Consider the following 25,308-nt stretch of genomic DNA (forward strand, 5'->3'; position numbering starts at 1 on the left):
TGGCCTCAGGCCAAAAAAAAAAAAAAAAAGATGAAGAAGAACATCTGTAGTGAGAAAAAATTAAAAATGTTTCATATATTTTTAATTTCAAGCTACTTACAAGAGATTTTTCCTTGGGTCTCTGTTATGACTTCGTTATAACTGAATATTTGATATTTGCTCTCAATCAACTTTCCTTTGGGTGGTGGTAAGAACAGTCAAGTTGAAGAGACCCAGAACTTAATAGCCAGTTATACAGCTGTAACATAATACATTCACTGTAGAATCTTAAAAGGATGAAATGTGTATGACTGTAATACCATGTTTAAAAGTATCAAACTCTTCCACTTTATGTCAGTTTAAGTTCTCACAAATCCTGTCAAATACTTTAAAAGAGTATGGTATCACTAAAACCAAGCAGTTAAAGAACATTCTTCCTTACTTAAGGGTAAATGATATTAAGAAGGAATCCATTTCCTTAGGACAAACCAGAAAGGTAGAGACTATAAATACATGGTCCACTAAAGAACAGAAATACAGACACACAAAATTATATTTTTATATGAAACATCTTCGTTTAGGGTAGTGAAAGACAATTCATAGATGCCTGTGTAGTTTTTATATCTTGAATTTATAACAGTTACAAATACTAATTATTACTTTGTCAGAAAGCCATTATTATACCTTCATATAAGCATTGCAAAAATTCACCAGCTATGATATTAAAACAATTGTAACGATATTACAATTTAACAGTGTGTTGAATTACCTCATTTGTTCCTTCCAATGATCTCACCTCCATTTTATAAATGACAAAAGAAATTCATAAAGTCATTGAATGAATAGATGGTTCATTCCAGAATTTAGATTTTTTACTGTAAATTCTATGCTGTAGTTATGTTTTACTGAGTTGAAAATGACATTTGCATGCTAATTAAGAACATCTTCCATAGTTTTAAAACCAACTTTAAAGGTTTATATCGTATCACTGAATTCTTCTAGTCAGAGAAAAATAGCTTCTACATAATATATTAGTAGAATCTCACTTGTATTGCATATAATCCTTTTTTCTTGTCTACTATCTGTTTTCATATCCAGGAAGAGACTTACTTCAACTTAGAGTACTAGCAATGCAATTTCCTGAATGTTGTTATATCCTAATAATCTGAAATTTCAGTTGTTTCAGGTTGAGTCTCAAAACTACAAGTCAAGAAGCAAATAAGTAATTAATCTTATGCTGTATACCAGATGTCGTAGTAATTAAATACTAAAAAGGCCTGAAATTTTACAATAAGAACACTTTCTGATTTTATATTGATGTTAAATATCAATAAGAAAACCACAGGCCACAAAAGGCATTTGTTCAACAACATTCAGCCAACAATCCAGTATCTTATAGCAAAGAAAAATGTGTGAGGCAGAAGTCGATGACATATGGGGTGCGCCTGGAACTTCTGGTTAATGGAAGTTAGTTCCAAGATGTATTAAAAAAAAATGATGTGTGAGTTGGTGGAAAAAACGGTAAGGCAAGTCAATTTTTTAATTAAAAAATTATGTAGCATAAACAATGCTAATGAGCCAAAAGTCCCAAGAGATTAGGATTGTATCTGCTTCATTTTAATGTTCCATTCACTTTTCATAGTGTACATCCACTCACTTGAAATACCTCAGGCAGAACCCTTTTGTTAGAATTCTGAAAATGTGCTTTGTCTTTGTTCTTAATAGCTCACCATTTTTAATTCAAGTTGTCAATTTCATGACAGATTTTACACACGCACACACACACACACACACACACACACACACACACACACACACACGTAGCAATATGCATGCCCCCTAAGATCTTTAAATCAATTGTCAGAAAATAAATACCTGGAAGTTCCTCATAAATTTCATCGTCTATTGGCCGACTACTTGGTGGACTGCTGATGGGTAGAGGATGATCGACGTCATCATACAATTCTCCTCTTTCATCATCATCCTCAGGAATGATATCAGATCCCATATCTACAAAACATATTTCATAAGGAAAATTGTAAAAGAATGCAACAGATACTTTAAAACCATATTTCCTAAATAAACACAGCCCCCAAAGCTAATAGCAATATTGTTATGTACTATGTCCTCATTTTAAAATATTAGTTAAATTGATTCTTTTACAAATGCGTGAAATTTAAAGCTGCCAACTGGTACTCACATGAAAGATGCTTTTATAAATCTGACGTAAGTGGTCTGTATTAATACCAGTCATATTGGTCATTCCCATGGAAGTCTGGAAGCCTTTATAGATGAAATCTAAATCACTCAGTTATTTAATATTTAAAGACCATGATAGTATGTTCATTTGATGCTCTTACCTTGTAATACAAATTTCAGCTGGTGTACCCATTCCTCTGCATCTTTGGGAGAAGCTGCTGTAAACTAATAAATAAATTAAGGGGAAAAAAACCAGTAAGAACCAAAATCACCACAGTAGAAATGAAAAAGGTATGTCTCATTCTTATCATTTCTTTAAGACCATTAGTAATTCTTTTCATGTCTAGTGGTACTTTTCGTGCAAGGATGCTTCTTATAATGTACAGTTAATTTTGACAAATCTACGTAATTGAAGCCAAGGATGATGGATTTGAAACTCTGATCAGCAGCTGGCAGCTGTGCAGGAAAAAAAAGCTGCTTCTCTTCATCAATGTCAAAGACAGAACTGATGAACAAAATTTGCCCTTGACAATTAGAAGACACCCATGAATTTCTTTAGACTGCTGGGTACAGTTTTCGTAAAAACGTTCTTGTCAGATTCCAACACACTACCTGACAATTTAATTAACTGGCTTTCAACTGCAATCTCAGATATTTAAAACTTATTAAACATACATTCCATATTGATGCATAGCTGATAGCTCTTGAATTACAGAGCTGATATGTGTCTTTATCTTCATTTTCTACCACATCCCTAAGCAATACAATATGCATTAACATTCTAATATTTTTCCTTTGATAATTTTACTTTCTTCCATGTAATTCCTTTAGAAAATCATGCAGTTCTATTATAGTACATGTAAAATGTTGCCCTGAAGTAATTGATAAATTACAAATTCACTTGCTCATTTTCAAGAAGATATCACTTGAACTAATCTGAAATTTTAAATGTATTTCCTCTTTATATGAATGTTCAATGTAGAAAAACCAGTACTTATTATTAACATGTCAGATGTTTTAACAAAAATGTTAATGTCTCTACAAATGAAATCTGAACATCTTATCAACTTAATTTCAAGGCAACATAAAAACTCCAACCTGATAGACACGTTTATCAGGAGCACAGACTTCAAAACAGCAATCTTTCTTTCCATCCTTCCTAAGGGTGTTATTCATTCTGACATCATAGCCATCTATTGCAAATTCACCTTTCTGTTGTTTGTCTGTTAAAGATAAAACCAGAGTTATAATTTCATTTACCATAGTGAATATAAATGTGAAGCTATCTTTTACTTAGATTTTCTTTGTTAACTATTGAGAGTATTTTTAGTGAGATTGCTTTAGTAATAAATGCATTTTAATTTTATCTAAATTCCATATTGCTTTTAAATATTAAAATATGAAAGTATTTTGAATAGTTGGGCCTAGAAAAAAGATATCTTAGGGAACCAGAGGAAGCTGTCTGCAGATGGTGGTCTTGTTCAGAAGGAAGTATGGAAATAAGATCCTTGTATATAATGGAAGGGTGGGGGGAATCTAAGAACTAGAATTTAGAACTGCCTAGACAAACCCATTATAATTATATGGCTGCTTCAGATTTAGAAATATGGCACAGTCCATATATTTGAAGCCTGCTTAGCTGTCTTCACCATTATCTCCTTTGCCCAATCTCCAATTTTTCCCCTCTAACACCAAGAAAAAATGGGAGAGATTTCTTAACTAGACCGTGCACGGTCAGATGACTAGTAAAAACCACACTTAAATCTTAAAGAGCCAAAGAATGGTTTGAGCTTTTTTTTCCAGACATTATTTTGAAGACAATATAGAAATGAAGCAAAGGATTTAATCCTCTGAAACAGAATAAAAATAGTCAGCTTTCCTATTTCACTCAGTTGTTCCATTTTTATTTTACGAAAGCAATTGGTTTATTTCCTATACTAACAATGTTCAAGCCCTAAGTGAGAACAAACTATCTTTCATTGAGCTTAAAGAAAATACATGAATGCTTCCATAGCATGGAAGCCTTCTCAGTTCAGGTGTCAACATAGCATAGCTCCTTTTTAAAAACACACTAATTTGAAACCTAAAGTCATATATATTTTTACAAGTTCATGGAAATCATTTATTTTCAAAATGCCAACTGAGAAAAAAATATGAGTTAGAAATTTTTTACACAAACCTTGACAAGAGCCTAATTATATTTTGTCACAATCTGTATAACAGATGGCTGAAAAAGCATACTCAAAACTTTGAAACATATGTGATTTACAAAATGTACGATGATAGCCAGGTGCCAGTGTCTAGCTACTCAGGAGGCTGAGAATTGAGGATTGATTGTAGTTCAAAGCCAGCCTGGGCAGGAAAGTCCATGAGACTTTTATCTTCAATTAACCATCAAAAAGCTGGAAGCAGAAATGCGGCTCAAGTGGTAGAGCACTAGCCTTGAGTAAAAAAGCTCAAGGATAGTGCCCAGGCCTTGAATACAAGACCCAGTCCCAGCACGAAAACAACAAAAAGTATGCAATGAATTCTATGAAATAAAAAAAAAACTATACTATAAAATTAGGAGACTGGAGTATGTCTATAACCCTAGAACTTGGGATATGAAAGCAGGATTTATGAGTACAATGAAGGCCTGAGTTACAATATACTGTCTCTGAACACACACACATACATACACACATACATACACACCAAACTATGTATATATACACATATATTATATATATATGCTATATATACATGCATTAAGTGTAAAAATTATAGTATATTTCAAAATTATTTTATTAAGTATTAATAGAGTTTCTATGATCAAATAAGTTTGGGAAGCCATTCTACAGAATTAAACAAAATCCATGTGTCTGAGGATACAGCTCAGTAGTAAAACACTTGCCTAACATGCACTGGCACTGGGTTCAATCCTCAGCACTGCAACAAAAATAAAAAGCTAAACAGTTTTATGTGTCTAGATTATATAGATATGCCCTCTTAGGCCCTTAGTGTATTTATATACAGATTGAAATTCTAAGAAAAAGATTTAGCATGCAACATTTCTATACATTATTCATCTGTGGGATCTCTTTTTACCCAGGACAGATTTTGCAAAATGCCTAATTGGAAAAATATTGAGAAAAAAGTATTAAAATGATTGCTAGGTAAGTATGGTTGGTTCTTCTAAAGTTCTCAAAGAAAACTGAACCACTCATTCAATCATTTAACACTTACCAGTTCTCTCCCACTTTGCCAGTAAAACGCACACACACACACACACACACACATACACACACACCCCAAATTTAAGTGCACTACAAATATTTGTCAATGGTCTACTAGACTGAAAAGGGAATTTAATGTCCACTTCAAAAATGGAAGGATTCTGAGGCAAACCATTAAAGCGATCCAAATCAACCATGAAACGTTTCCTTAAACCCCTCTGAGACACAAGAATTTAGAAACTAGATTTGGATAAAAGGTGCCGCCCTGATACTGACTAGTCTATCTGATTTAAAGCTGTGTTTTCTACCTCTCATTTGCATCTAAAATTCCTATCAATGTAACTTGAGTGGAGGTAGAAATGCATAGGAGCAGGAGTCACATCAGGAGATGCAAATACTATAAAGACTAGATTTGGGAGAGCAGGAGACCTTCCTGGGCTAGAGTATCTAGGGATTAAAAATAATCAAGCAGCAAAACCAAGTGGTCCCAACTTGGCCTAGCTGATCCACTTTAGACAAAACCTTCAGAAATATGCTCTGAAGCCATGTATCAGAGCTTCTGTTAGAGGCAAGGAGAAGAATCACAGAAGCCACAAATCCAATTTATGATAAGCATTCTAGATTACAAAGATAGGTTCAGGGAGAAATAAAAGAAAAGCAAACAATCAAAACACGTCAGCTTCTCTTTTGAACAGAGAAAACTTCATCTTTATACATAACACCACAGTGCTGAGATAATTTCAAGAACACCTGTTGATGTGACACAGATTGTTAAAAACAGTAAAATGACAATTAAGGAAAGAAGATCATGTAAGTTTATTTATTTATTTACCTAGAACTGTAAAAGAGTAATAAAATATTTTATCTATGTGAACTTCACCTAACAGAAACTTATTCCCTTCAATTATGTATCCTTAAAGCTTATTCCACAACCCTTTAAGCTTATTCCCAAAACTATAAAAGATATTAGCCATTGTGATGGAAAGCTTTCTCAGATATATATCCCACCCCCTAGCTTTACAATGTCTTTTAAACACAATACATTTTCTAGACAATCTAAGCAGTATCATTTTCAGTATGAGTCTTTGTATTATGTTACAGCACATGGATGCCCTCAGGATTTTTGAGGTGTTTGGGCTTCTATTAAATTTCTCTCAGCTTCTATTTCACACTTTAACCTTGTCTCTATCCTGCTGCTCTAGTTTAATGTCTACAGAACTGAAGGCTGCCAGGAGAAACCAGATAATGAAATCCATTTAGTCGGTAACCTAATTTTACACAATTCTAATTCAGTGCATTCAAGGTAAAAAAGCAGTTGGCTCTGATACCCCACAAAACATGATACATGAAGCTAATGACAGCTGGTCCCTTCTTTTTCACTGGCATTCAGGTTCACTGCTATATCTGCCTTTTTTTTTTTTAAGCAGCCAGAAAGGCAACTCACATTTACTGGACTCCTTCTAGATGTCAGGAACTTAATATTGAATATATTTTGCAATAAGTCTAAGAGACAGTACTTTATTGACATTGACAGGAAAACAAATCTTAAATTAACCAATGTACTCACAGTCACATAAACAACAAAAGGTAGAAAGCTACCACCCTAGAGCAAGCCTGATTGGAAAGTCTTGCTTTTCCACTATTTCTATTGCTTTCTAGAAAGAATATTTCAAGAATCACTTATCCTGGATGCCTGCTGGAAATGCAGAAAAGCCTATGCTTTGTACTTGCCATATAGGAATCTTCTGGGAGTAGATTCAGGCAGACAAACATTTATCAAACATTCTGATGGTTTTGATCTATACTTATGTTTCAAAAACCACTGTTTTAGATGGAACACATAATTTATGAAGACAAGCAGGGAATAAACATTATCGTGCATTTCCTCCCACACATTAGGTCATACTTTCTAAACTTCCTCAATGGGCCCTCCTACCTTTGCCTACCTCAAAGAGTCATAATGGACTGTGTTCTAAATCCTGCTCTTTCCTCATTTCATAGATCTCCCTGGGCAATCACACTCAATTCTGGAGATAAACTTCCTATCATTATGGTTGTGACTCATGATACTCTATTTCAGTCAAGCATTCAAACAGTGTGTCCAAATCTTCACCTGCTCACTACATGTTTCATCTCTTGAATGACTGTAAGCATATTGAATAGAACATGCTTACAACAGATTTTGTATCTTCCTCCCAACACTCATGTTATCCACACTGGTGACACCGTGTGTGTGTGTGTGTGTGTGTGTGTGTGTGTGTGTGTGTGTGCGCGCGCGCGCGCGTGCATATGAGAGAGAAGAGAGAGAGAGAGAGAGAGCTCACGTACTGGTTGAACTCAGGTCCTGGGTATTGTTCCTTAGCTTTTACTCTCAAGGCTAGAGCCCTACCATTTGAGCCACAACTCCACTTCTAGTTTGATTTTTTTTTTTTGGTAGTTAATTGAAGATAAGAGGCTTTATTCAAGCTTCAATCCTCAGGTGTCAGCCACCTGTAGTAGCTAGGATTATAGGTAAGAGACATCAAGGCTAGCCAGTATAGTTTTTTTTTTTATTTCCCATCAGTCATAGAGCTTGAACTCAGGGCCTGGGCACTGTCCCTGAGCTTTTCTGCTCAAGGCTAATGTTCTACCACGTTGAGCCACATCTCCACTTTAGTTTTCTGGTGGTTAATTGGAGATAAGCATCTCATGGACTTTCCTGCTCGGGCTGGCTTTGAACCACAATTTGCATCCTCCCAAGTAGCTATGATTATAGGTGTGAGCCACCTGTGCCTGGCCAGTGATACTTTTTAATGTGGCTCCCATCTCAATAGGTACTACCTCCATTAATTCAAGCTATCAAACCAGAACAGTAATGACCAGTTGTGATTTCTACTTTTCCTTCACAAAATCTCTCCAACTTCTCCCATATATCCACTACCACCTGCCAATATCCAGTTAATCCTTCCTTTTATCAAACACTCAAGCACTTATGTTTTATTAATTTATTGTTCATGTAAGTATATTTGTTTTATCTCTACTTTATCAGCTTTCAGAGAATATGCTTAAACCACCAACCACTCTCAAATTCTTTTAGTATAGCAAAACTATAGCAGCTAGCTGAGCACTGTTGGCTCACACTTCTAATCTTAGCTACTCAGGAGGCTGAGATCTGAGTATCTAGGCTCAAACCCAGCCTGGGCAGACAAGTCCATGAGACTCTTGTTTCCAATTAATCACCAAAAGCCAGAAGTAGAGCTGTGGCTTAAGTAGTAGAGCATGAGCCATGAGCGAAAAGGATAAGGGACAGTGAATAAGCCCTGAGTTAAGCTCCAGGACTAGTACACACACACACACACACACACACACACACACACACAGGACTAGTACACACACACACACACACACACACACACACATATACACACACACACACATATACACACCTCCACTAAATAATTCCAAATCTTTCAGCACCCTTCTAAGTTGTGGTTATTTATCAATTGAGGATCTCCAGCACCTCTAGTATCTTACATGTTTTTGTCTTAAAATTGTAGGGAATAGGGCCACTACAAAAGCTGAAGAAAGGCATGGTTTCCCCATTCCAGCTCAGGAAGTAGATGTGCCAACCTGGGATTTCCATTGGAGAAATTAACCAAAACTCAGGAGAGACTTCAGAATCTACCTTGGTAACAATGGCATTCACCAACTGGTGACAGTGCAGAATGGCAACATTGCTTATCCATGGCAAGGCCAAGATCAGCATTATGCCCCAATCAGACCCTCCTTGGATTTCAAGAAATTCTAGTCCTGTCACTTTCCTTTGTTCTCATCTACTTTCTGGGCTAATTGTTCCATTTTTCTATTAGGTCTAAGCATTAATAATCTCCCAATAACTTCTTCATCATAGTTACACAAAGCATGTTTCTATTGTTTGCACCAAGAATGCTGATTTGGTACAAAGAACTAGTTGACAGAACAATATGAAATGAGTTTAGTAATATTTGATATGTGCTACTTATAACTAAGAAAGCCTTTCCCTTCAGTGATCAACTCATGCTATTCATGGCAGCTCTAATACTACTCATTAGTAGGTCAGAGGAAAATGTGACTTTCAGTATTAACTATCTTACTAAACTTTATCAAAATTGACTAGCAAGTGATTTTTTTTCTGTATATAGTCACTGTCATAGTTGGACTTGAAATGTTCTCCAAAGGTCCATGTATGAAGGCTTGGTCTCTGACTATTGATAGTACTAGAAGTTAAGAGACCTTTGGGAGATAGGACATAGTGGAAGGAAGTCAGACCACCATTGGACATGTGTCTTTGAAGAGAAAATAGGACCCTAGCCAACTCCTCCTTCTCTCCTGCAATCATGAGGTGAACAGCTTCCTCTGTCACATGCTCCTATCATGTTCTCTCTCCATAAGTCCCAAAGCCTGGGACAACTGATCATAGATTGAAACCTCCAAAACTCAACCAAAATAAACCTCTTATCTTTAAAAAATGATTATGTCATATGTATTGTTTTAGTAATGAAAATTTAATATAGCTACACATTTTCTTTAATCTAACATTCAAACATTTACCTTATTTTCATTAATAATGATATAAGTATAAAATTATTTATATACATACAGTGTATTATGTAATGCTTTGCTAGAACCACATTTTTTTTTATTGTGAGAATACCGTACAAAGGAGTTATAATTACATGGGCAAGATAACAAGTACATTTCTTATCAAGCATTGTCGCCTCCTCTTTGTTTCCCCTTCCCATCCCTTCCCGTACTCCCCCCTCCCCCCCAAACTTCCCCTACACCCCACCAAAGTTGTAAAGTTCATTTTTCGATATAACGACTTGTACATCTCATTGTTGCAATGGGTCCACCTGTATCCCTAGTTAAATGATTTTAGAACCACATATTTCTGACTAAGGCTAGCAACTTGATTTTAAAACAAGGTAGTAGAAAGTAGTTGTAAAGGAAGAGTAAATAACATTTTAAAGTTATTCACTTTATTATTATTATAAAGGTGATATACTAAGGGATGACTATTACATGAGTCAGGTAATGAGTTCATGTCCTTTTGTACAGTGTCTTCTCTTCCTCCACTTTCCCCCAGTTCCTCTTTCCCATCTCCACCCATGAGTTATATAGTTTACTTTCACCAGTGTCCAGTGAGCTCCACTGTTGCACTTTCTCATGCTTGTTCCCTCAAGTTCGGTACCCTTCCCCCCAGAGATATACAGGTGAATGTACTACACATAAAGAAAAGAGGACAGAGATGGGTGCTGGTGGCTCATCCTGTAATAGCTATCTATGCAGGAGACTGAGATTTGAGGATAGAGGTTCAAAGCCAGCTCAGGCAAGAAAGTCTGTGAGACTCTTATCTTCAATAAAGTATTCAAAAAAGAAAGAAAGAAAGAAAGAAAAGGCAGATAGTGGTACTGTGGCTCAAGTGGTAGAGAGCAAGCCTTGAGCCAAAGATACTCAAATATACCACCCAGACCCTGAATTCAAGCCCTATGACTGGAGGAAGGAAGGAAGGAAGGAAGGAAGGAAGGAAGGAAGGAAGGAAGGAAGGAAGGAAGGAAGGAAGGAAGGAAGGAAGGAAGGAAGGAAGGAAATGGAGGGAGGGAGGGTGGGAGGGAGGGAAAAATAGAAAGAGAAAGAGATAGAGAAAGAAAGAAAGAGAAAGAGAGAGAAAGAGAAGAAAGGAAGGTAAAAAGAGAGGAAGAGAGGAAATGAAAGAGAGAGAAAGAATGATAGAAAAAGAAAGAAAGAAAGAGAGAGAGGAAGGGAGGGAGGGAGGGGAAAAAAGGCAGAATCATCAAAAATACAAATCTTTTAATAAAAAGATCAATTGTTTCCATATCTTGAAGGTCATTTCAAGATATATATTTTTTTCCACAGAAAAAATTTTTGCAGAAAGGAAATTATAGCTTTTCTTCACTGTTTTGGCTATACCTGGTGTTTTCCTCTAAATTAAAACTTAGGTGGTAATCATGTTTTAATAGACTACTAAGACAAATAGCTACAGCTAAGAAAATGATTTCACAAAGAATATTTTAATATCAAATACGTAAGTATGTATATATGTGTGTACTATCCCCTTATAGCCTACAAGATTGAGAGAATAAAAATTGCTTCTGCTACTTATGCAACATGTGAATGGCTAAATAGGTCTCGATAAGGCAGCAAATACATCTTTTTCTCATTCTCCACCACTCTCAACTCTGCAATGCACTGTAACTCCAGTCTTTTCTCCAAACCTTCTCTTGTCAGCTGACAATGTGATCTTTCCAGCGTTTAATTAATCAGAGCCTGTCATGCTATCTGCTTACCTTCATTGCTTAGAAACACTATCCCTTTGACAGAAAAATCCAAACTCCTGTGTAAGAAAACCTTCGTGATATGGCCTCACCAACCTGGCTTAGCAGCCCTTACTCACCCACTGCCCCAGTGAGCCAGCTCCATTCATCACTGTTTTATGGGCCCTCTGTGCCATTGCTTTGAGCCAATGTATTATAATGCTTTGCAATAATGGCACCTGATATATAGATGCCCAAAGAATACATGTAAAGATACTATAGCTATGTAGCTATCTAAATACATACATGTTTCTCCCTATAAGCCATTTAACTACAGCTACTCTATAGATAGATATAGCAGCATAATTTAAATTAAAATATATCTGTCTTTACACACCGCATATATTCAATCTATATGGTTATATTTTAAATTGTGTATGTCCTGTTTTATTACAAAACATCTGTAGTCGGGGCTGGGAAGGTGGCTCAGTGGTAGAGCGCTTGCCTTGCATGCATGAGGCCCTGGGTTCGATTCCTCAGCACCACATAAGCAAAAAGAAAAAAAGCCAGAAGTGGCGCTGTGGCTCAAGTGGTAGAGCGCTAGCCTTGAGCTGAAGAGCTGAGGGACAGCACCCAGCCCCAGAGTTCAGGCCCCACAACCGGACCCAAAAAAAAAAAAAAAAAAAAAACATCTGTAGTCATCAGACTAGAAACTATGTTTGTACCATTTCTCCATGTGGAAGAAACCCTCCTATCAAGTGTGCATTTTAACTTCTTTGTACTATATTCCAAGGTCTCTTAACTACAACAGAAGAAAATAAAGAATTTTTAATTTAAGGATTGTTGTGATAAACTTAAAGGTTAACATTTCTATAACAAAGATTCAAAAGTCTAAAAATGATAATTATTTCTGATAAAATCAAATTAATGATTCCTACTTCTTAGGGGATAACATCATTAGCCATCCTGGGCAAATGAAAATGAAACTGTAATGTAAATCTTTAAAGATCAGAATTCACTTATGCATTTCACATGTCTTCATGATACAATTATAAAATACTGACATCCTTACCTAGGAATAATTTTCAAGCCAAACAAATGTTATTTTTTTCTATAAATGGTGAAGTTGTGGGGGAATGAGAGAGAAGAGAAATCAAGTTCAGTGAAAAAATGTATTTTCTTGCCAAGTCTTGAAAGTCTTGTTACATTACATTATTTATATGAAAACCAATTTTCTACTGACCTTTATTATATGTTAAAAATATATTATGATGAAAAAGTTACTACCTCATGATGTAATAAATAACATTTGATACACATTTAGGATGATTTGGTAAGCCCCCAGGCTACTTGAAGCAGCCACTTACAAGTTGGTGTGGGGAGAGTGTTTAACTGGATTAACGGACAAGGAGAGATGCTCTTTCATCACTATCATTATCATCATTCTGTGGTTGTACAGGAGGTTACAATTCCACACATTATATTATATAGTGCATCTTGATCAATGCCACCTCTTCCATCGTTCTTCCCCATTTTCCCACTCCTTAATCCCTACCCTTAAGTTACATAGTTCTATTTTTACATGTACAATGAATATAATGACTGCATTTGCTTCCCCTTCCTCCCTCTTTTCATGTGTCCTCCACTGAGCTTTCCCCCCAAAACATGTTGCTGCTTCCCGATATCCATTTTGATAAGCAGTATCTTAGTTGTTCAGGGGAGTGACACCTTTGGATTCCTCCCCTAAATATACCATCCTTTAGTCAGTTTGTGTTTATATGCATGATTGTGTATGACTGCATTTTAGATTTAGCTTCCACAGATGACAGAAAACATACACCATTTGTCTCTCTGAACCTGGCTTACTTCACTTGACATAATTTTTTCTAGGTGAAGGGAAGCTCTTTAAGCCCTGAATATGTAGGTTGTATGTGTGTGCAGCCAATCCTACCCTTCTTCAAAAGAGTGAGAAATAGGTTCTATCATAAACCTGACTGAAGATCATGCAAAATGTAGAAAAAGGAAAAAAAATAATAAAACCCATCATTCCTGGGCATCCAGGAGTGGTTGATAACACATAAGGTTGCAGGAAAGGCTTTGGAGCCAATGACTGCATTAAATTCTCTGCTTTTCAACCACAGTATTTTAATCTTTCTTGTATAGATTATTTCAGTCTTCTTAAATGATTCTTTTGACCCAGACTGTATCCATCCCAATTCATCCTCCACAATACTATCACAATTACTTTCTAGAAATCAACATTATCATACAACCATTTGGGCTCTGCTAAAAGGCCATACTCAAGACAAAATCCTTAACAAGGCCCTCAGTCTCCCTTAATCCTTAGCAAAGACTTTTTTCCACCAAAGTTTCCTGATTTACACCACTCATGACAGTCAAGTCCTCATGACCTGATCTCCTAAGCACTCCCACCCCTTAAAAAACACACTTTCCTTGGAAGTTAACATTCCAACATAGAAATGTTGAAGGGACACAGATACTTAAACAATTACCCAGCAAACTATTCATTCTTCGAGGCCAGATAAAGTGTCTTCTTCTCCTGGAAGTCTTTCTTAACTCCCCTAGGCACTTGCCTCCTTTGTAATCCAAATGTATTTTATTTAACTTACATTCTGCACTGGATTGAAATTATGTGTGCCTGCCTACCTTACCTTACCATCTCACAGCATTCTTTCTCTCTTCCTCTCTCTGACCCCTATACAACCCAAACTGCAAGCATGCCTAAGAACCTTTGGTTCACAGTGTTTATTGTCTACCAAGCCCAACCAATATAAAAATACTAATAAATGAGAAAGTGAATGAATGGATGTCTTGATGGAAATCTGAACATCTAGGATCTAGGAAGCTTGATGAATGAGATGTATGATAATCATAGGAAAAGGGAGAAGATGAGAGGATGGATGTGATTTCATAAAGTGATAAAATATGTACTATATATTTGTTACTTAAGGGCCCCAAATGGCTATGAATAATAAATACAGACAATATTTATGGGTACAGAGGTAAAGTGCATTATATACCCAAGAGAATAGACCTACTCTTTCTAGGCCATTACTGTCTTGATAGTTCAATATGTTTTTTGGCACACATAGTAAGGTAGAAAATGTGAGCTATGTATCTGTCAAATAATAACAAAGTACAGTTTAACCCAGTAAGTGGTATCAACTCCTTCTGTGCCTCTATAATCCATTTATCTAAATCCCACTTAGTTGGAGGATTATAGTTCTCATCTATCCAAACAGCTCTTTCCAAGTTTAGGTAAATGGTTCACATATACAACAACAACAACAATAAAGGCTGTACAACTTGGTTACCTGAGTTCACAAAAGAAAATAAAAATGTTACTTGACACATTTTTCTGGAAAGAAAAAGATGCAGAGAAATGAAATCTGGAATTTGCCAAAGAAGCAATTTAAAACAGTCTAAGGGCACAATTTTTCACAGTTCCTAAAAATTAACAGAATTCCAAAGAAGCCCAAGGAGAAACAAAACTCTAGACAGACCTAAGAACACACTAGAAACAGGCATTATAGTAATAGAGTTTAAAGAAATACAAGACAGATCTTCAAATACCAACAAGAAAACAGAATGTTACAATGTTAACATTTTTATGCCAGTACTGGAGCTAAAACTCAGGGCCTAACCATTATTCCTTAGTGGTTTTGCTCAAGGCTGGTGCTCTACACTTGAGCCACATCTTCACTTTTGGCTTTTTTTGTTTGTTTGTTTGTTAACTGGAGATAACTACATTAATATAAAATCTTCTTTATGTTGATAACTAAAGTGTTTAGACAGGGTCTAGAATATAAATACTCTCTCCATGCTTGCTATTATTATTTTTTCTTTTTTTTTTTTTGCCGGTCGGGGCCTGAACTCTGGGTCTGGGCGCTGTCCCTCAGCTCTTCAGCTCAAGGCTAGCGTTCTACCACTGGAGCCACAGCGCCACTTCTGGCTTTTTCTGTTTATGTGGTGCTGAGGAATCGAACCCTGGGCCTCATGCTTGCAAGGCATGCACTCTACCGCTGAGCCACCTTCCCAGCCCTTGCTATTATTATTGACATCAGAAAGGAATTACATGCATTGAATTTTATCTGAAATTATTTAATATTTTCTTTACCTGCCTTCAAAGCCTTCACATCTGTACAGCCTTTGCTTATTCCAAAATTTTACAAAAGTAGCTTAGATGGTAAATATTTCTAAGATTGAAGGCAACATGGATACAAGTGATTTTACTCTCTTTCCTAAGACATAATTGTGTTAACTCTAGAGGCACTTTGGAATTCAAAGCATTTGTCAAATAATGAAAACAAATTACAAATTAATCATAGAAAATAAGTAGTATTAGCCAGTAATTGTTTTTAAAAATTCTCACTTGTTCATACTGTACGTATTCAATTTTCTCAGCCAACCCCTCATGCTATAGAAGTTGTTATACTGAACACCAACCCTACCTTTATCACTTCCATAATAATAGAACACTGTTTTACTGAGAGCACACCATCGTTTCTGCCACTCAAATCCAAGGAAACTGTGATCTGTAATAAGAGAAGGAAAGAACAGTTTAGATAAGATATGTGACTTACATAAATGTAAAGCCATTTCCTGATCATTAAAGGAAAATGTAGTCAATATAATCTTGGTGGTTCCTTTTAGCTCCAGTGACTAATTTGTACTTTTACTCTAAGAGAAAAATAAAATGAGAACAACAAAAACAAAAGGGAGTAAAGTACAGCAGGGTTAAGCAGCCACATTTATGGTATAAACTGCCTGGCCACCAACTTCCCTGACAGAGAATTAAAAAGGCATTTAATTACACAGTCTTGAGATAATTGATTCATCTAGGTCTCATTTACTCATCAAAAGGAAGGAAAAAGAACTGACCTAGATTATTTCTATGATCTCTTTCAGCTTTAAAATTCAGCTAAGAAAACTAAGAAAAGCAAATCAAACATAAACAGAAAGGCCTGAAAGGACCACCTACCTGAGAAATAAGCGAATGGTAATAAAGCGACTTTCTACTTTCATTTCCTATCATAATATCACCTCCATACTTCATTTTCATTAAGTGTTGGTGCTGAAAGAGGGAGGCCATCTGGTCAACTCCCAATTATCATGGCCAATGGAGAGGAACACTGAAATGAGTAATAGACAATGGCAGACAAGATGCCAGGCTTGATCTGAACCACAGCAGACCTGTGGTCCATCAGGCTTAGTGCAAGATAGCTCACTGCTCAGCAGGGTGGGAAAATAGTGAGAAATCCCATACTTGAGAACACAGTCATGGGCCAAAGCTTTCACAGAAAATGCAAGACACTACTGTTTCTGAATCTTTTATAAATAGACCAGGCTGATGGTTGGTCTGTTGTTTTATTATTAACAATTATTCAAAACTAAAAGTCTTGATATAGTTTTGATAATGTCATCCAGATTTTCTTACAGTCCTAAAGTCTTCAATCACATAGAGAATGTGAGCTCTATATGTGTACTACAGAAAGGTTTTATGACAGTTTACATAGTTGTTTTATCCCCCTTAGAATATACTGCTTACCTTTTCTGCGTTTTTCAAGGTAACCAGCCTTTAGAACAAAAGGAAGATCTTGTGCCGCAATTGGGGGAAACTGGTTACCTGTGGGAAGTGAGGGAGGAACAGAGTGGGTAATGCATTATAAAAAAAAACAAGTACCAGACCTCATTAAAGTCAGTGCACTTTAATTACTAAAACTCTTAAATTTAGACTTATTTGCCTTGTTTCAGATTCATTCTACTGACTAGTCTCTCTCTTCCTCGTGTAAATCTCAAGAGCAAAACAATATTGTCTAGTCCTGTACCTTAATATACTACTGTGTCTAATACAAAAATATCCTGCAACTGAACTATCTCAAAAGAATGATACCTTTCAACTTATATTCTATAACAACAGAACTTGGAAATATTATGAATAGTGTAGTAAAATAAATCCCTGATAAGTCAGGAGTTTCAAATAAACCATTTAAGTTTCTTTACATTTCTATTGGATTGACTCAAGAATTTCAATGCATAGTGATGATTATCCTTATTCCTAAAAAGTAAAACATAAAATAATTTTCCTCAACATCATATGCTAAAATTTGTTTTTCCAAGTCTCTCTCCCTGTTGTACTCACAGAAAAATTTTACCAACTGAGTGGGTATGCTTTTAGTTTTGGTAGGGCATTTAAGAATCTGAGTAGGCAGAACTGATAGAAATATCACATATAAGAATTGGATCCCTACAAAAATTAAAATTTAAACCTAGAAGTTATCCTTAATCACGTGGTAACTATGTTACTCAGGGTCATGAGTACCAAGTTACTCAGTAATCTTTTTTTTTTTTTCTGTCACTCATGGGGCTTGAACTCTGGGCCTGGTCACCGTTCCTCAGCTCTTCAGCTCAAGGCTAGCATTCTACCACTTGAGCCACAGTGCCACTTCTGTCTTTTTCTGTTTATGTGATGCTGAGGAATCGAACCCAGGGCCTCATGCATGTGAGGAAAGCACTTTACCACTGAACCACCTTCCCAGCCCCTACTCAGTAATCTCACTATTCTTATAAATTTTATTACAAATATAATATTTATCCCCAGCTGTCTGCTAAAATCCAAATAAGTAATACAAAATCTAATGGAAGATTCCATAGAATGCATCCAAAAAAGGTATTAATACGGCTTATGATAAAAAAAAAATCACTATTAGTTTACGATATACATTTCATCACAGAATTTTTAATGTTTTTAGTATCAAGAGATCACAGTACTGTAGTTATGAAATCATATGCACTTTTCCTTATAAAAGTAAGCTTACAATAAAGCACTAACTTCAGTTTCCCGATGGGTAAGTTTCACTCAATAAACACAGATTAACAAATTGAAATACATTTAAAATAGACAATCATTTCCAAATATAAGACTTTAGGAAAAGCTAGGATTAATATTTGAATAACTTCAATAAATTGTATTCATTATTGTTTTTCAGAATAAACTTGATTCATACAAAAGCAAAAACTTACTGTAATATTTTGTATGTAAAAGTCACATTCAGAAACATGAATAAGTCTGTGTCAATCATTAAACTGTGGTATTTGGTCTCACTGAGGAAACTCAATATTCATTCTTCTATTAGACAAATAAATTAACATATAGGACAGATGCTCTCTAAATCATAACAAAAATTTTCTAAAGAAAAACTGACATCTTTAGTATAGCTTTCCATTGTAAAAAGTTACAGATCAAAAAAAGAGAAGAGTTAGCCGGGCACCAGTGGCTCACACCTGTAATCCTAGCTACTCAGGAGGCTGAGATCTGAGAATCGCGGTTCAAAGCCAGCCCGGGCAGGAAAGTCCATGAGATTCTTACCTCCAATAAAAACCACTAGAAAACCAGAAGTGGTGTTGTGGCTCAAGGGGTAGAGCCCTCACTTTGAGCTGAAGAGCACAGGGACAGTGCCCAAGCCCAGAGTTCAAGCCCCACTATCCACCAAAAAAAAAGAGGGAGCAAAGGAGAAAGGAGAAAAGGAGGAAAGCAGAACTTCTTGGAGTAGCTATATATATAAAACCTGAGTCTTCTATTTAAAAAAAAAAAAGATGATTTTGCTCATGAGACCTTCTACTCTGAGTTAGGATCTAGTCTTGTCAGTCAAATAGTCTCAAACATTACATGATGTAACTGTTTCCTTAAACTAGAAAAAGGGTAAGTTCCTCAACATTAGTCTTCTCTACTTTTTTCTCTAGTCCTCAATCCATTATTCTCTTCCCTCAATTCAAACAGACAAAAAACTGGGCTTGGAAGGTGGCTCAGTGGTAGAGCGCTTGCTTTGCATGCATGAGGCCCTGGGTTTGATTCATCAGCACCACATAAGCAGAAAAAAAAAAAAAGCCGGAAGTGGCGCTGTGGCTCAAATGGTAGAGTACTAGCCTTGAGCTGAAGAGCTGAGGGACAGCACCCAGGCCCAGAGTTCAGGCCCCATGACCGGACCCAAAAAAAAAAAAAAAAACCAGACAAAAAACTGATAAAATGTTTCTATACTCTTTTCAATTCTTCACTTTCTTTCATCTTACAGCTGGGATACTGAGCCCCTAAACTGGGCACCTCCTTGGAAGACATATTGCTTCCTTTTATCTCATCTAACTTCATGTGATAAACTTCAATAAAAAAAAAAAAAAAACTTCTGTTATTTAGAATTCCCTAAATTTGGTAAATAGATCCATTTTTAAAACAGTAGGCTTCTGTTTTTTAACAATACTATCACTTCATGCTGGGAATATCCTCTCCTGTATCTTCTCCTACCCCCTTTTGACTACTTTATTATCTAAATTTTCTTAAAAAATGATCATCACAATTGAAGTATGCCATGTGGTAATGCAATATAACCCCAATCAATGCATCCTTAGTTTGCCTAAAATTGAAAAATGCTATTTTGTTTCCTGTCTATCCTGATGATACACAGATGCTTACTAGTATTTTGGCTGAAAAGGGGGTGGGTAGTCTGTACATTTGCCTTATTCTCAGAGCTGTGACTGATCTGTCATTCACAAGTGCAGTTCATACATGCAGGAGAAAACTTGGATGTTATTTCCCTGTTTCTACCTACATATGAAGAAGACACAAAGGTGCAGAGCTGCTGACACTTTCTTTTTTTATTATTCTTAAAAGGTTTTAGGTTTAAAAACTATCACTACAGTATCTGCAAAGTAAACAAATACAAAGTAAAAAAAAACTATGGCATCAAGAAGGAAGAAAAGTCTAAACTTAACTTGAATATAAATGTTAAGTAAGATAGCTTAACAGTTCAGCAAAGTCTCAGAAGTGTGGCTTGACATTAATACAAACTTTATGATTCTCAGCATAGATTGAGGAAGTCTATAATGAAGGCCCAGTTGCAAAAACAGATGCCCTTAAACAAGTCATGTGGCCTCTCTAGGGCTCATTTTCCTCATCTAAAACGTGAAAAACTCAGGTTGAATCAGCTATAAGGCTCCCTCACTTCTAGGACTCCATGGAATATATCCATGCCATTATTATTCTTTAACAAATGGCCAAGGGCAAAATGGAGGCAACTTTCAATGATATCAAATGTGCCAACTATTCATGACATAGTTTTTGTAGAGAAACTGGTAATTCTTTTATATCTAGCATCAGAACTATTTTTATGTCACTATGAAGGTTTAATTTCTATCTAGTATCTTAACTTGGAACATCTTTGAAAAATATGCATATAAATTAAATATTTTTCATAGTCTAATAATTCTCTCCTCTATATGGGAAATCACATTTCAAATAATTTTATTAGTTCTTTAGTGGCAAAAGGAAACTATTACATATAGTGTACACATATGAAAACCATGTCCTTTAGAAAACAATCAACTATAGTTAACTCTTGAAAGTTGACTAGTGATGTTTACCTTAGCACAATCCCTTCACAGCACTTCTTTTCTCAATTACCTTAGGAGTGATTAACCAATTAGCACACAAGTAGTATGTTGTGAGCTCAGGCTCTCTCATGATACTCAGAAAAAAGAAAAAAAAGAGGAGAGGGGTCATACTATCCTTTTTTTTTGTATGTTTTTTATTGTAAGAATGCTGTACAGAAGGGTTACAGTTACATGAGCAAGGTAATGAGTACATTTCCTATTGAACATTGTTGCCTCCTCCTTTATTTTCCCCCTACCATCTCTTCCCTCCCACCTCCACAACTACATCTGCCCACCCGGCCCAAAGTTGTAAAGTTCATTTTCAACATAGTGTTTTATACATCTCATTGTTAGAATGGGTCAACCTGTATTCTTTTTTTTTTTTTTTTTTGGGGGGGGGGGGGTCTGGTCATGGGGCCTGAACTCTGGGCCTGGGTGCTGTCCCTCAGCTCTTCAGCTCAAGGTTAGCACTCTACCACTTGAGCCACAGTGCCACTTCCGGCTTTTTTCTTTTTGCTTATGTGGTGCTGAGGAATCCAACCCAGGGCCTCAGGCATGCAAGGCAAGCACTCTACCACTAAGCCACCTTCCCAGCAGCTCAACCTGTATTCTTATTTAAGCATTTGTTTTTTCCCTTCCCTTCTCCAAATTAGAGAAATGTATATACAAGATGCAGGGCACCGACATCAAATACAATGAAAACAGGGGTTATACTATGGGAGAGGAACATACAAAGAAACAAAAAAAACACATGATACATTATAAATATGTTAGAAACAACAGCAAGAAAGAAAAAAGATAACTTAACATCATCTTATATGGTCATATGTACATTCTTAGACATAAAGATGATCAACTTCAAGTTAGCAGAACCATAGCATTCCCAGAAAGGTTATGTCTTGAGACTAAGGCTTTAAAAGTTAAAGACTAGGGCTAGGAAGGTGGCTCAGTGGTAGAGTGCTTGCCTTTTATGCAGGAAGCCCTGGGTTTGATTCCTCAGCACCACATAAGCAGAAAAAGTCAGAAGTGGCACTGTGTATCAAGTAGTAGCGCGCTAGCCTTGAGCTGAACTGAGGTACAGTGCTCAGGCCTCACATCCGACCAAAAAAAGAGTTAAAAACAGCTTTACCATCTGTAGTCTCCTTTTTATTGAATCACTTTGAAAGCTACCAAGCAAAACTGAAAAACCATTACAGTGACTCAAACTGGCCTCTACTAACTACTTTATGACATAGAAATTCCAACAGCCTCATGAGAATTCCAATATGATTTCAGTCAGGTGTATCTGGAGCCAAAGAAGACAGCAACAACTATCAGTACTATAGAAGTGTTCAGGAACATGATCTAGTTTGTTCAGAGTCTGTTATGTATCAAACACTTATTTGTTTATTCACTTGTTTATTTATTTATTTGCTACTAATTTTCATGGAAATAGGCCAAACAAATTATATCAAATTCAAACAGTAGGAGTCCAAATAATTAAGGGAAATCTAAAATACTGTGTTTCATATGCATTAAAATAGTAACCAAAAGTCACAGACCAAAGTGTGTGTGAACCATATTATTTGTAGAGTTCTGTTTTCCTTCTCCATTCATTGAAAATCGCTTCATTAGAGTAAGTATATGACCAGAGCCTGAACTTCCCCATTACCTATTTGAAAGTTGTTTTCTTTAGACTGATCTATATATAGGATTGCTGTCTCACATAAAATTAAACGGAACATTTTTGGTTATTTAATGACAGACATTGTGTCATGTTTATAATATATTAAGCATGTTCCTTATAAAATTTAAAATTTTTTATCTAAAAGAATCTAGAGGGGCTGGGAAAGTGGCTCAGTGGTAGAGCGCTTGCCTTGCATGCATGAGGCCCTGGGTTCAATTCCTCAGCACCACATAAGCAAAAAGAAAAAAGCCGGAAGTGGCGCTGTGGCTCAAGTGGTAGAGCGCTAGCCTTGAGCTGAAGAGCTGAGGGACAGCGCCCAGGCCCAGAGTTCAGGCCCATGACTGGACCCAAAAAAAAAAAAAAAAAGAATCTAGAGTTAGCTAGGCGTTAGTGGCTCACACCTGTAATCCTAGCTACTCAGGAGGCTGAGATCTGAGGATTGAGGTCAAAGCTAGTCAGGGCAGGAAAATCTGTGAGACTCTTATCTCCAATTAACCATCAGAAAGCTGGAATTCCAGTGGCGTTGTGGCTCAAATGGTAGAGCACTGGCCTTAAGCTGAAGAGCTCAGGGACAGCACCCAGGCCCAGGCCCAGGCCCAGAGTTCAAGCCCCATGACCAACCAAGAAAAAAAAAAATCCAGAGTTATTCACCATAGAAAGTACTGCAAAAATCTCTCAATTATTTCCAGAGATAATAGGAGACCAATATACTTGCTCAATCGTTTTAAAATAAGGCTTAACATGAGAAATTTCACTTTAGAGACAAAACCACTATTTTATATAGTTGTAATACTGGGCATCTTCTCATTTTTTACTTTAAATAATTCTTTTTTAAACCAAATTTTATCTTCTACATAGAGTAATTTAGTTACTTTATTTCTAGCTATATTTTAATCCTATCTGCTCTTAGCAAGATTTTTTTTTTGGGGGGGGAGGGGTAAGAGCATTGGTAATGGGGCTTGAACTCTGGGCCTATGGACTGTCCCTGAGCTCTTCATCTCAAGGTGAGCACTCTACCATTTGAGCCACAGTGCCACTTCCAGCTTTCTGGTCTCACAGAGTTTCCTGCCCAGGCTGGCTTTGAACCTCGATCCTCAGATTTCAGCCTCCGAAGTAGCTAGGATTACAGGCATGAGCCAGCAGTGCCCAGCTAAGGGGAAAAAAAAAATTAATTCAAAATAACAACAGGGGTGTGTGTGTGTGTGTGTGTGTGTGTGTGTGTGTGTGTGTGTGTGTGTGTGTGTGTGTGTGTGTGTGTGTGTGTGTGTGTGTGTGTGTGTGTGTGTGTGTGTGTGTGTGTGTGTGCACGTGTGTTAGAGTCTTGGTGCTTGAACTCAGGGCTTGGTACTGTCCCTGAGCTGAAGGCTAATACTCTACCACTTCAGCTATACTTCCACTTCTGGTCTAATTGGAGATAAGAGTTTCACAGACTCTTACCCCCGCTGGCCTTCAAAAGCAATCCAAGATCTCAACCTCCTAGGTAGCTATGATTACAGGTGTAAACGACAGGTACCTGGCTAACAGCAGTCTTTTTATAAAGCCAATTTTGCAAAAACACTTTAAGAAAAGGAGACACATGTTTAATATGAAGTTATAAATATAATTACAAATAAGTCAAAATTGTCACAGGACCATGAATATTTTAAAATTCAATATGCATAATTATTAGCTAACTTTAAGATTTTTCTTTACCACATTTAGGTGCCCCAAATCTGAGCCTACATCTTAGAACTGTGGTTGAAATACCAATCTTCTATTGAAGTTACAACTTAGCCACTGGTAATGTGACTTGGCAAGCTACTTGACTTCATTAAGCTCTAGTTTTCAAAATTTTCACAAGTTCATTGTTCTATACATAAGAAAACTAAAAAGACTAGCCACTTAAAATAAAAATATGAAACATTTTGAGACAATGTCTTGTGCTATATAGCCTAAGCTTGCTTAACTCAAACTCTCTTGCCTCTATCTCCTAATTGATGGGATTACAGTGTGCCATCAGGACAGATCAAAAGGCAAACCTTAATATGAATTTCTTTCCATTCTACCTAGACATATTTGGTCAAAAACACTCTATTCATTTATTACTACTACTGTATGTTATGTTTACTGTGTAATATATGCCTTGCTCTTTCAACATATTACCCAAAGGAGGCAACAAAAAGACTCAATTGGTAGGGTGCCTGCATAGTAAACATAAGACCCTGAGTTCAAATCCCAGAACTGACATAAAAAGATTATATTTGAAGTATCTAAAATAAAATTATAATACCTTCTATATATGGGATAATATAGTTTACATTTTTTTGCCTTAAAGAACAGGAACACAAACAAATCTCATTCTATTCTCATCTCCCAAAAGAACCTTGTTGAAGTGCTTAAAATAATCTATTTTAGGGGCTGGGAAGGTGGCTCAGTGGTAGAGTGTTTGCCTTGCATGCATGAGGCCCTGGGTTCGATTCCTCAGCACCACATAAGCAGAAAAAAGCTGGAAGTGGTGCTGTGGCTGAAGTGG

General features: G+C 36.4%; 1 protein-coding gene across 2 annotated transcripts in view; it reads right to left on the reverse strand.

The window, feature by feature from the left end:
• Positions 1–25,308, reverse strand: part of Skap2 (src kinase associated phosphoprotein 2) — a 175,668-nt gene that overhangs the window by 58,364 nt on the left and 91,996 nt on the right. For both annotated transcript variants that reach the window (XM_042684991.1, XM_042684992.1), the window contains exons 5-9: positions 17,256–17,333; positions 16,159–16,242; positions 3,277–3,401; positions 2,340–2,403; positions 1,855–1,989 (exon numbers count right to left, since the gene is read on the reverse strand). In XM_042684991.1, the coding sequence (XP_042540925.1) occupies positions 1,855–1,989; positions 2,340–2,403; positions 3,277–3,401; positions 16,159–16,242; positions 17,256–17,333 (486 nt within the window). The remainder of the gene's footprint in view (positions 1–1,854; positions 1,990–2,339; positions 2,404–3,276; positions 3,402–16,158; positions 16,243–17,255; positions 17,334–25,308) is intronic.

Source organism: Dipodomys spectabilis, unplaced genomic scaffold (assembly GCF_019054845.1).
Source record: "Dipodomys spectabilis isolate Male_0828 unplaced genomic scaffold, ASM1905484v1 ptg000092l, whole genome shotgun sequence".
NCBI classification, from domain to species: Eukaryota; Metazoa; Chordata; class Mammalia; order Rodentia; family Heteromyidae; genus Dipodomys; species Dipodomys spectabilis.